General features: G+C 40.0%; 1 protein-coding gene across 1 annotated transcript; it reads right to left on the reverse strand.

Annotated features, from left to right (window-relative positions):
* Positions 1 to 1,673: 1,673 nt before the first annotated feature.
* LOC105567930 lies at positions 1,674 to 3,937 on the reverse strand. Its single transcript, XM_012023205.1, has 4 exons — positions 3,840 to 3,937; positions 3,303 to 3,335; positions 2,988 to 3,150; positions 1,674 to 1,815 (listed from the first exon to the last, which is right to left on the reverse strand). The coding sequence occupies exons 1-3, from the start codon at positions 3,879 to 3,881 to the stop codon at positions 3,010 to 3,012; spliced, it is 216 nt and encodes a 71-aa protein (XP_011878595.1). The 5' UTR covers positions 3,882 to 3,937; the 3' UTR covers positions 1,674 to 1,815; positions 2,988 to 3,009.
* Positions 3,938 to 13,422: the final 9,485 nt, after the last annotated feature.

The following is a 13,422-nucleotide window of genomic DNA, read 5'->3' on the forward strand; positions in this document are numbered from 1 at the left end:
CGTACGGCCGAAGATAATATTCATAGTCGACGCTGTTCGTCGACTATCCCTCGTCATCGTCATCGACATCGTCATCGTCATCGTCGCCGTCGTTGTCATTGTCGTATATCGCCGTTATTTATCGGCGCGACGCTTCTCGTGATGCCCGATCGAGAAGCCATCAGCGGATGCGTCACTCATGCCGCTTCATCGATTATCCGCAAGTCGAATCTCGCCTCCTTTCATTCCGTCTCTCCCGGGCGACGCGAATGAAAGAACTTGGACGGATCGGCGATTAGGGATAATCGCGTGCCAAGTGCCATTCGATTTGTCCGAACGCGCGAGTCTCGCGTGAATCGTCGCGCGATACCAATCGCGTATTTATCGCTGAATAAACGGGCTTTTAATCGCGAACGTGTCGCGCGCCGAGCTCTCTTACGCACATCTCGTCGTCTTATTTAATTAACGTTCGCATAAGCAGGCCGTCAAGTACACAGAAGATCTCACGTTAAGTTCCTGATTATACTCTTTGATTAATTGCGGATCAAATACTTTCAAGTGAGAATTTAATAACAAGTCTTTTTGATACTAACCGCCACCACAGTGGCTTCCCGCTAAATGATCTTTGGAACGAACTATCCCATTATAGTGAATTTCTTCTTTATCTCGTGGTGATCGTGGAGAGTTTTGCGCTGCTCCAATGAGACGAAGATTCAAGATACTATCAAAGAAATTATCAGTTCTTATTCGATCACGACTTCTCGAAAGGAAGTGTTGCTCTTCGATCACCCGAGTCGCGTTCATCCGAGTTCCGGTCCGCTCGAGGTAATTTCTTTTTACATTTAACTTCTTTTTCACCGTCAAAAGTAAAATTTTTAATTCCCAAAAATTTTTAATTACCAATTTTAATAACATTGTGAACGTTTTAATAACATCTTTACGCAACAAGTTATATAAAAATGGATTTATTGCTTTTTTAAATCAGAGCTGGAAGTTAGTGGCGCATTTCGGGGCAATTTTGTTATTGACACTCGCTGTTCTTCTCTTGCCGCGCGTAACAAATATATTGTTTTCACCGTAAATAATATTTGTACGTATTTTATTTTTCTTCTCCGGTTTATCCGAGTTTTCAATTATCAAAGGTGGTCCTGATCCACTCGGATAATTGGGACTCTAATTTTTTCGTATAAAGTTATAGAATTATATCGAAGTATAAAGACTTGTGTAGAAATACATAATGTATAAAAACATGTGTGGACATATATGATATATAACTTTATATAATTTTATATACACATGTATATACATGAAGAATTTTTTATCGGGATACATCGATAATTTGGAATTGAAATCGCACGCGTCGGCAAGATTACGTAATTGAGATAAAGCGTTGCACGCAGTTTCAGCGAGAATTTGTTTCAAGCTTGTACACGAGCTTCTCTTGCAGTATTCGAGAGTGTATTATCGACACTAAAATATACAAGATATTCAGAAAGTTTGTTTATTCGAAACTATACGTTAAAATATTGCGAGATATTTGATTTATTTAGAACTTATTCCTATTAGGGGAACTAGGAGGGAAAAGGATTTAATAACGAAAATATCTTGTACGAAAAATAAGTAAAGACTTTTACGAATCGTAGTGGTTTAGGAAATAAGTGTGGATGGGACCGGTTTAAACAATAATCGACAACTTGTTGCAGTGTGTCCTTTATTATCGTGAAACCATTGGGGTTCTTCGCGGCCGTGCAAATTATTTAGTAAAATATGTGATAGAGCGAAATCTACAATTATTTTCACCTTTTACAACGATATATTTCAATATCCACAAGAGACCTGCAAAATAATTAATATACAAAATTAATCCAAGATTAATCCAAGACGCGCGTGTTGTTTTTTAATAATAAAGTTACTGAGTAACATATATCTATCTCTATTATTTAAATGTACTATACATATATGCATTTTAAAAATGACAGGGAAAGTACGTTGATCAATTTATCGATCACATATTGTAATAAAGCCACGAAAAATCTTAGAAAAGTTTTGATAAAAAATTACAAACCAGTTATTCAACTACTTTGCCAGTTTTTAGATTAATGACAAATTTTCTCTTAAGTTTTAAGGTTATTTTGAATAATCTATAAATCTTCAATCATGATGGAAGTCGATGATAGAATCTAATACAAATTTAGATCAAAATTTTAACTGATTGACTAGTAATTAATTTTTTATCAATTAATTAATTTTGTTCTAACATATGTAGGCATCTGAGGGTCGATTTTACAATATAGTGAAAATGCTAAAAGTGAGCGGCTCTGTCTCTTTCTAAGGGGACAGTTAAAAAGAGACAAAGCTACTCACTTTTAGCATTTTCACAATAGTGTAAGACACAGAATTGAACCACTGATGTGTCAATCTATTGTTCTATTTGTATGTACACGTGCTTTTGATTAGAATTCTATCACGACGTGTGCATATATTAAAGGTTGGTGTCACTCTTTAAGTTCTTTTTAAACGAATGGGCCTATTCTGTAAACATTAACGACATCATTACGTTGCTTTGTACGGAAAAGCTACGCAAAGCGCGTAATGATATCGTTAACGTTTACATAATAGGACTCTTAGTCGTGGAAAACTTAATGTTAAAAATAAAATACCAATATCGTTAATTGTACACAAAATAATTCGCGTTACGTGCCAATCGTGTTTCGATCAACGTTACGATTACTATCGACAAAATGAAAATATATTCTATAAAAAATCGAAATTGTAAGAACACGAGAGTAGAGACACATTCGTGTGCAATAAACGTTTATTGTAATACGTTATTTGTATTATGAAATTAATTAAACATGTTAATTAAACATGTTTGTACTCTCATGTCTTTATTAATTTAGATTTTCCATTTTGACAGCTTGATTATTTTTTAGTTATTCTATAGAATGAAATTGAATGTTAATAATGAGTTCAAAGGCTCACACTTGTGAATTTAGAGAAATATCTACCATGGTTTATTGCACTTATTGTTTAATTCTGTGGTGGTCCTCCCCGAGGTGGAGGTCCCCTCGGCGGTTGTTGTTGTGGTGCATCACGTTGCACTAAACGACTACCATGACCCGTCATAACTTGCTCAGCCATATCGCTCATGTTTCTTCCTGCCTGCTTTATCTTTAAGTAACAATTATCTTATTGCAAGAATTATCCGGAAATATATCCATACACATGAAAAAATTGTTTATACCAATATTGCAAATTTGAATTAAAATTGCCGAATTTTTGTGGCGGTTCCGAAAAATTACAGAGCATTTAATTATACTCACTTGATTAAATTTATCGGCCGGTGAATCGGCGAGCTGAAAAGGAAGTTGAATGTTTCATTATGAATATCAGCATATTAAAATTATGTTGAACAAAATCAAAATATTAATAATTGCACGACTTAAAATAATCTGTATTATTTTATAAGATTAATCAAGTGTTTCAAACGCTCTTCTGAACGAGAATTACTGCGAAACATTGTTTAAAAAAATATATATTACTTACACTTATCTTTTATACAAAAGTTAAGGAAATTCGTTCTTATATCCACTTTTTCATTTTCTTTTCATTTCGTTAAAAAAATATATAACAAATTTTTCAAATATTCGATTAATTTCGTATGTATAGGTATCTTGTGAAAGCTTCAATATCTCGTTAATAATGCGACTTTATATACTAGACTTTACATACTTATCTTATTGTGTAAAATGCGATTTTTAATTTATGGATATTATTGTACATATTAATGTACGAAACAAATGCGCGTAATTTACACATTATTCTTTTCTGAGAGTATAAATTAACTATCAACGTCTTACCACCGCCACGCAAAGCAACGTAATGAGGAATAGCTTAATCATGATGATTCGCTTTGATACACAAACGTACACTGGTCGGATCGCAGATCCGTTCTTCGCTTTTATATAGATCCCGTAATCCACAACATATTCACATGTCCAGTCGTGGAAAAAACCGCGCTATGACATAATGCGACTTCCGATTGTTATCACGCCTTTTGTTTGCGGAATTGGCGACAGAGTTTGACACGCAAAACTCGCCAAGTTAAACGATAGTGCAATTATAACGCGTCTTCTTCTGCGTTCTGCGACAATTTGCATATTTTTTACGATAAAACTGAATCGCCGGATCTTGTCGCTGCATTTCTTCATCGTTGTTCATTGTTTTCGCCTATTGATAAACATCTCTTATGTAATTCCTACTTGATAACGTCCTCCAAAAATGCTCATGTGTTATATATCGTACGTTTAACTATTTTTATAACTTTAACAAATCCTTTAACAAGTTCTAGATGATCGTATCTAGAGATGATTAAGTGTCGTTTCTTTCATAAAGTTGAATATTCTTCAATTTGTTTTCAAATCTCAGATATATTACGATGTGATATATAATCAATTACGATGCAATTGGAGATATTCGATCTATCGAAATAGATTATACTACTTAACACTACTTATATAACGTTGATAACATGTAGCATCATTAAGTAGTGATAATTACACATTGCAACGATTATAATTATAGCACTTTTGTCACAATCACCGCAGGACTAGTCATATTAGAATTGCAATATCTTGGATCTTATGTTATATCACGAAACAATGCTTACACAGTCGACAGCTTGCAAGTAAAAATATTATCAAACTTAGAATAAAATAACAATATAATCAAACTACATCGTAATATAGCGCGTTTTGTGATATAACATTTTATTAATAGTGTCAAATGATACATGTCATCTTGACTTCCTAGAAATAATAATTTTTGTTGTCATCTTGACTTTTAAATTTGTTCTGTTCGAAGTATCAGTAGTGAACTTATCGGTAAGGATTTATTAATAAATTAATTTGCACACGCCACGAAACCCATTCCACTTTATCCCGCGTCAAACATTACAATTTGTTTTCCCGTGGCTTGCTAACTACGTTTGACTTAGGCATCTGGATTTATACGAACGGGATAAAATTGGGAATCAATAATTTACGCTATAATCCTCAACGACGTCTGCGACGACATAATTAATTTGTTCGCGCGAAACGTAAAAGTGACAGGCGACACTTGCTCGTAGGCCCGACTGTTAACCAGCTTGAGCATTTGCATTTTATGGGCGACCGTTTCGCGAAAGAAGGTCCGGTACGTAGATAGCGCGCGTATGAAGCAATCAAAAGCGTGTTTAACAAAACCCGGCTCGATGGACGAGGCGCGAGGTGAAAATCTCGACGGAGCAGCGAGGCCTCGACCAATTACCGCGAGTAACTATTCATATCGGCGTGAGTAATCTGTGCTCTGTGCTTCGTGTAAGCGATGTAACAGAGATGGCTAAGATCGTCCTCTGATGTGCGACGTTATCGCGCTCGTGTACGGATCGTCCTGTCCGAAGTAATTATTGCTCTTTGACACCAATAGATGCTTTCTTCCAGCTTTTCTCCCCTGCTTCTGTTTGCGTTCAGTTCCCCGGCCAAGCAAATAAAAGAACAAAATTGCTCGTGGCACAAAATTTAACTGAAGCGCGGACAGTACAATAGAAACATTACAATCATTTGCCTTTGAATTAGAATTCTAATATTTGTTTAAGCCTATGGTCTAGTTCACACCGATAGTTCGATACGCGTATCAAACAACTGGTGTAAAACAGTAAACTACGCCTATAATTGCAATTACTTTGTCCAAGTGAGTCGCGTGTAAGTAGGTAATAAGTTATTGATTTTTAATTTAATTTTTGTTATTCTTTTGGTGTGACTTAATAAATGGTATGTCTTTCTATTGGCTATTCTTATGGGTGGTAACAATCGGGACTTGGGAAAGGTTAATTTACTAGCTTATTAACCTTTTTAATTCGTTAGCTACGCTCATTAAACAGTCTATGAGAAAACGCATCATTCGATAGCGTCGATTATTATTATCGAGCGATCAAATGGAATCTAGCATCTCATAAAATTTAATTTTCGCTGTCGTCAAAAAAAGTATCGATTCATAAAGTAACAGGAAGTACGATTTCACGATGCAGTCCTTCGAGGATTACGTTAAAGTCGAAGAGTACCGATTGCAGAGCTTAGATAGAGTGAAAGAGTATTAAAGCGGGGATTTATTACGTTGGCGGTAGACAGAGAGAAATGCATTAAATTACATCCAAGCACTCATTTCGCATTTAATACAGCAGTAATATTTTATACGGGTATAATTACTTGTAACTGTCTAGGCGGATATTTTCCTAGACACACGTGACCGAAAGTATAAGCAATTAAAAAAGCGCGGACCTGCGCACCGCAGTGGCCACTAATGACGTCGTTCCGCATTTACAGTTATCGCAGAGCAGTGCAAATGCGAAGGAGAAACGGGGAGAACGGAATGTAATTTATTAATGTACCGTGGCGCGTGCGGGCTGTATGATCTGACTAATTAATTCATTTCTACGTCTTTTCTAACGATACCGTAGCGCTCCGCGAGCTTGGGTAGATTGTGTATCTCGTATTCTCAATATTACGAAAGAATGTATTTTAGGTAAATATTAATTTTGTCGACGAAAGAAAAGGATTTGTAACGTGGTGTTTCCCTTACGGAAAAAAGCACTCAAGACTTGACTAACAGCAAATATATTTCATTAACAATATTTACTTTCGTTTTCTATCAGCATTCAGCTCAATGCTTTAGTGGCACGAAAACGACGCGCAAATTTTCCTTATTAAGATTTTTATTATTCAGTAAATTTTTGGTGCACCATTGTTGCGACTCTACATTGTAAACGTGCAGTGAAAAAAAAACCGGCAACAGCTCTTAGTTGCAAACGGGAACGATAAGAAAAGAGAGAATAAGAGAGCACAGTAGTGCCGGCCGCATCGATGTCGACCAGGTTGCTGTTTCGATTGCGGAACGATCTCCGTTATCGTAGCTCCGGTCACTGTAGAGATCGCGAAGCTGCGCGAAGTGGCGAGAGGGCACGCGAGAGGCGCGGGGACGACGCGATGGTGCCCTCACGCTCGGTTTTTCAAACGTGCCTCGGGAGGACTGGGAGGAGGCCTGATTGCGCGGGATTCTCGCTTTGAAGTGGCACCGCCGATGTTCTCGACTCGTTACCGCTACGGGATCCAGCACTCTCTTTCTCTTTCTTCTTCCTCCCTCTTCTCTTTCCCTTGTTCTCTTTTCCCTTTCACCTTTTCTGTGACTCTCGATTGTACGCGGAATTGATCGAATTCTAGACTGTATTTTTCCAATTACACGATATATGCGTGTAAAAATTGCGAATTTACATCCTCAGGTTTAATAAGAATATAATACTTTATTGAAACACCTGCATTTGTTAATCGTGATGATATTAGAAGTTTAAAGTAACGTAAATATCGCATCGTGACACGGATATCGACAAGTACAGAGGACCGAATTCTCAATTGACGTCTCCACTTTTTAATATCCCGCTCTTTTCTCGTTGTAGAAAGGGACGAAAATCTGAAGCGGAGCCGGAGCTCTAATCTCTGGTCATGGGTACCCGACGCGAAACAGGGTACAAGCCCCGGTACTTTTTATCATTCCCCAAAAAGACAATTGTAATTATTGAAATTCGCACCGTTCGATTCCTGAAGTTTTCTTAAATATACCGCGTCGTAAAAATTGTTCCTGTGAAGAATAATTATTGGAGTTGTAAACTAGGGAAAGGAGTGGAAGTGAATTTTAATTTATTACCAATACTACTTTCTTTGAACAAAAATAATTACTAAACAATAGGTATTATTTATGTACGGTCGGAACAAAAGTGTCACGGACGTGAAGCAGAATTGCAGGAGACGGAGAATCTGTGAGAAAAGAGATGGCACTGGACAAAGAAGGCGAGCTCGATATGGAGAGTTTCGAAGTCGAGAAATAAGGCCCGGGAATATAATCATCTGGCCAATTTATGAGCAAAAACAAGGACTTAGAATATATAGTATGATAAAAAGCACCCATTTAATAAAAGACGATAAAATAAATACGTCAATGTGGCTGTGACTTAACTTATAACGTTCTCTAATTAATACAGTGAAAAAGTAGTCATGATTCTATGTTGAAAGGCGTAAATATGTCGTTGCATTATAAAATAAAAATGTTCTGTTCGAAAACTTATAGTCAGAATGAAAAAATTTAATTGCATTCTCCAGTCAACAAGTCAAAGTAAATTATTCGTAGGAGACATTCGTACACATAGATGAAGTAATCAACTAATTTTCAAATCAATCCACGACTTGCCATTATGAGATCTGTTCGCCTCAACATTCGTTACATCTGAATTAATGTAAATCGAAGTATTTATTAAAACTAACGAATTATTATTAAATACTACACGACGAGAATGCTTGCAGCATATCGCAGTGTAAGAAACAATATCGACACAATTGTTTTTCTTCAATTCTTTCTACTCATCAATGCCTTTTTTTCACGTCTCATTCATAGGAGATGCAAAGACGGTACCGTCTCGCGCGCGTGCGAAGGCTCTTTCGTTTACACCTGTGCATACACACACATGTGTACGTATAGGATAATACACTCACGTCGCGATATCGTGGAATCCGCGAATGGTGCTGTCGAGGAACGACGCAAGAAGATAACGCGCCCTCCGAACATTTCGGATTCCAGCCGTACCGAAGAATAAACCTCCGACCATTTCACCCCTCTTCTCGTTCTCGTGCATCCCATCGTTTCCCTTTATCTTCCTCTTTTTCGCGGCCTTCGAGCCTCTTGACTCGCCAGATAATTATATTCCCGGGCCTTATTCCTCGACTTCGAATCTCTCCATAAACGTATCGATCTCGTCTCCTCTGCCCAACACACCACCTCTTCCCTCACGGATTCTCCGTCTCCCGCAATTCTCCTTCACGTCCCTCGAGACTACTCCGTGATACTTCTGGTCCGACCGTGCGCCTGTCATTACTCCCGCACTTCTCTCGTCCGAGATTAAGAAAGACTGCCAGAAAATTCATGGTTAACCGGCAAAAGAAAACTAACCTTTCGATCAAGAAAACTGATCTAACCGATATTTAATTTTTTCGGTCCTAAAATTTCAATAATCGACATAATTAGTACTCGTTTGACCGGCAAATAAGTGCACGTGGATACTCGAGAATAAAACATTAGATATGATCTCGCGGGGGGAAACTCGGCGATTGCGACGAGGTATGAATTTCCAGATTCTTCGAGGAACGTGTAGGGCTGCTGGATGGACTGGACCGGTGCGAGACCAGGCAATTACATCGAGGAACAATTACAGGTTGGCACGTCCTCGCGGTCCGCCGTCGCGGCTTTTTCTGCGCTCTGAGATTCCGACGATGAAGAACGCCTTACGAGGGAAGCTTCTTTCGCGGTACGAGACTGCGAGAAACGCGCGACAGAAGAGAGGAGGAAGAGGGTTGGGATCTTCTCGAGCTAAATCTCCGGCACATCTCGGGGCCCAAAACACAGCAATTACGCAACTCTCTGTGTTGTAATTCGTTTTCTCGCGTGGCAAGGAAAAATGCACTTTGTTCCTCGAATCGTAGAAACGTCGCGAGTGAAATTAACAAAAGACTTCGTGTATATACGATAGGGAAAATTGTCGATTCGGCATTTCTGTTGAATCTATGCCTGATTCTCTGCGAAGTATTTAGTTACACAGGGTATTCGAAGAGAACGGCACCCCTCTATTATCTCCAGAAGTATCTTTCACGGAAAATGACCCGGGTAAAAGCTGCAGGGATCTTGAAGTACTACCTATTGGCGACCTTAAAATTGACCTGAAACCTGACCTTGAGGGTCATTGAAGGTCAACTTTGATTTTTTAAATGAAACGAGTGGCCCCAGGGAAGTTTGGGTCACTTTGACCACCGATATGATCGCGCATGTTAATGTAATGTTTTCACGAATTGACGAGTTCTAGGAGCAAAAGATGCCAAAAGTGCAGAATCGTTCCAGCATCCCCGTAACATATTATATGACACGAACATAGAATAGGCAGAATATAAAATTACCGAGATATGCTTCACCGATACGAAGATCGTTCGCGTCACGAGTATTCTTTATGCGAGCTATCGGAATAATTACCGGATATACGCGGTGCGAACCGCGAAAATCGTGGAATCCTGAAAATGCTTTACGACGCGGCGCGTACACACGCGTTTTACGGTATCGACCACGCACGTACGTGCCGATATACGCATAAAGGTGATTTTTTAATGGCGGTTTACGAGCACGCGGCGTGTAATCCTTCCCGCGGGACTATTCACCCGCCGAGATGCAGCGAAGAAGCGATACGCTCTTGCACCTTAAGAGTCCGCCGAAAGAAAAAAACGCCGCTTACGAGCACGCATCTAATATCTATCTGCATCCCATTCAATTATCCGTAATTAGTGTCCGTGATTATGCACGCTTCCTGTTATCCCGTTAATTCCCATCTTCACGATTCCATCAGCGATCATCGAGTGATCGATCGGCCGATATGAATCGATCTCATCTCGCGAGATCGCACCAACCTTGAAGTAGCGCGGCGACTTTCGCGGTCACGATCGTCGCGATGCGGACTTCACACATACAAGTAAAATCGCGGCGGGTTAATAATTTACTAATTTTCAAACGAAAGCCACTTGAGTGTCTTATCTCTCGCGGAATTAAATATTTAAAATAACTTGCGCGTTGCTTCCTCGTCATCCGGGCGAGTTGATTTTCAATTTTGAAGGTACAAAGTGGAAATTTGCACATTATACTTCGTCATCATCTGGGCACAACCGCCAAGTTCGTTTACGGTGTTGCCGTTCCGAAATAATATAAACGTCCACGCCGTTTGACGCAGTGTGTCATTATTCTACGTCATTTACTACATGACTGTCCGCAGATTACTTTTATGTTCAATGTAACTCACTTGACACGGTTGCTTAAGATTAGATTTGTCGGCATCGATCAACGCCCACCGCCCAATCGATTCTCCGTTTCTTTATAACACATCGACTTTGTATTCTCTGTTATTATTTATTTCTTCTTAATCCCTGCTTTGGCAGCTTTGAATGACTTTTAGTTTTACATTCGCGCTTTGCAATTTGTATCTGTGGTCAGTGTTTTTTATGTACAACTTACAATTTAGTATATATATAATGACATATAATAATAAGAATTAAAATACCGAGATAAAACACCTCTAAGAAATCCCAATTAGAAGTCATACATACATGCAAGCGGAAACTTAAATTTAAATTCTTCAATTGCACTGTCTTTTGGTATCACAGTAAAAAATAAAATAAAATAAAGTAAAGGACACCAAGACTAGATACAAAAACAATGAGAAAAACAAAACTAACGAGAAGTCGTACGTAAAAGAAGAAACTTAAATGCATCTCTTCATTAATTTCTCCAATGACTTTATATTCTTTATAATATTTGATATGATATTGATCTGCATAAAAGTGGAAACACAATCCTTCAATCCACTTACTTCGAACGAAACAAAGAGAACAAACTCAGAATCAGATTCCTCTTCTGCAGTCGAACCTAGGTATCGTGGGATACTTATTTTATTAATTAAAACTTTATGAAAAGAACATCTTCATTTATCAGTTTTGAAAAAAGGCAAAAATCACTGAAGTTGATATTTAACTGATGGCGTTCTTATTGTTAGTTAGACAAGTTGCGTAGCGTAACCGCGGCCTAGGCCTCCTCCGATTATGTTGATGACTTATCGATTTATCGCCATGTCCACGTGGATCCGTGGAGGAGCCGGAGTTGTCCCAGGTTCGGCTTTAGGTCGCGGCCCGGAGGTCGCGGGGGTCACGCGTCTCGCCGATGCGATGATTGGCGGAATGTTGTGCGCCGTTTTACGAGGCTTCGAGGACGAGCGCAAACGAAAAGAGGAAAAACGAGCGTCGTAAGGACCGCGAGAAGTGGTGGTGTCGGGGAGATGACCGGGCCCACGAAGGGCCCCGTATTCTCGGCGAAAGGGCGAAGGGGGGGGAGGGGGACGGCGCTGGGAGCGCGCGCGCCGCTGCAGTTATAATTTGATACAACGCGGCTATAAAGAGGATTACGCGCATAGATGGCTATAATTTTCGTGGAAAATAGCGTGGGGCACTCTTTCCACTCCTCGCGCGGCGCCCCACGTCCTTTAGCCTTCCCTCGTCTTTCCCCACGTCCCTTTCGCGGCGGCCCCTTCCCATTCTTGTCCGGCTCGTACCTCGCTCCTCTTACCTATCTCGCAATCAGATCCGTAATGCGTTAACTCGACATTCTTGCGTACAAATACGCAGTTTCGTGGTAGAAAACACGTTGCGACTTAATATGCAAGTGCATTTGACTTCCCGCGATTCTGTAGAATTTTATTGAAACCAGTGGAGTTAGAAAATGATTTGCTCTTGTGGCAGCAAACGAGAGCAAATTGACAGCAATTCTGCAAATACTTAAAAGGAGGCAACTTCTGTGCTGTTATAAACTTAACAGGCACAAAAATAATTTCGCAAATGAGATTTTCAGAATAAGCATTAGCGCTCGTCGATATTCAACGGTGACTTAAGGGTATGAGGTATACTCTCTCTTTTTGAAATGTGTTACGCAAATTGCAATAAAATTTGTATTTCGATTACGATGTATGCCAATACCGCAAAAGGATGAAATCTCCCCTGGGTCCCGCGACTGCGGGCGGAAGAAAAATTCTGATTTATCCGCGCCAAAACATCGGGCTTGCAACGTCAATTTTGCACGGCGGTCGGTTCATTATCCCGTGGAGGATAATTCGTTATGATCGCTCGCTATTAAAATCCGTCCCAATTAAGGGCCCCGTGCGAGAGGCGAAAAAAAGACCTATGGACAAAGGGTCACACAGCGAAGCGGGACCAGGTCAGATCGATCCAGCCATCGGCGCGGCTTATTTTCGGGGTCAAGCTATAAGCGACCTGGAAGCTGTGCGCGAAAGGGGTGCGGGGCGTGGCGGCATAAACAAACCGGCGCGGCGGTGTTTCGCGAACAACAAATCAAACCGACACCTCGCACCGCCGCCCGGTATAATCAGCTAATTCGCGATAACAACTTAATTCGGGCCTCCGTAGGACCCCGATCAAACAAAGTGTAACCACTTAATTTAGCTTAACGACCGGGGTGGGTGCCCGGCGCATCGCGGAGGTGCGAGCGCCGCCTGCGCACACGGTGTTGTTTGCCGATCGATCGTAGCCCCGATCGATTACCGGTCCCGTCGTTCGACGGTAATGATCATTGCCCGCACATGTGCACACCGAACCCAAAATTCGTCTCGATCCCGCGAGAGCATCTCGCGGGCATCGAAATCTCCCAGTCCTATGCTGCGTGGCGAAACTTCAGAGCGGTTAGAAGCGAAATGACAGCAATAATACCGATACAGTAAAATGTATCAAAAAGATAAGATGTCCTAAATATTAGATATTTGTT

This window comes from Vollenhovia emeryi, unplaced genomic scaffold, assembly GCF_000949405.1.
Source record: "Vollenhovia emeryi isolate VEMERY1.0 unplaced genomic scaffold, V.emery_V1.0 DF939133.1, whole genome shotgun sequence".
In the NCBI taxonomy this organism is placed as follows: domain Eukaryota; kingdom Metazoa; phylum Arthropoda; class Insecta; order Hymenoptera; family Formicidae; genus Vollenhovia; species Vollenhovia emeryi.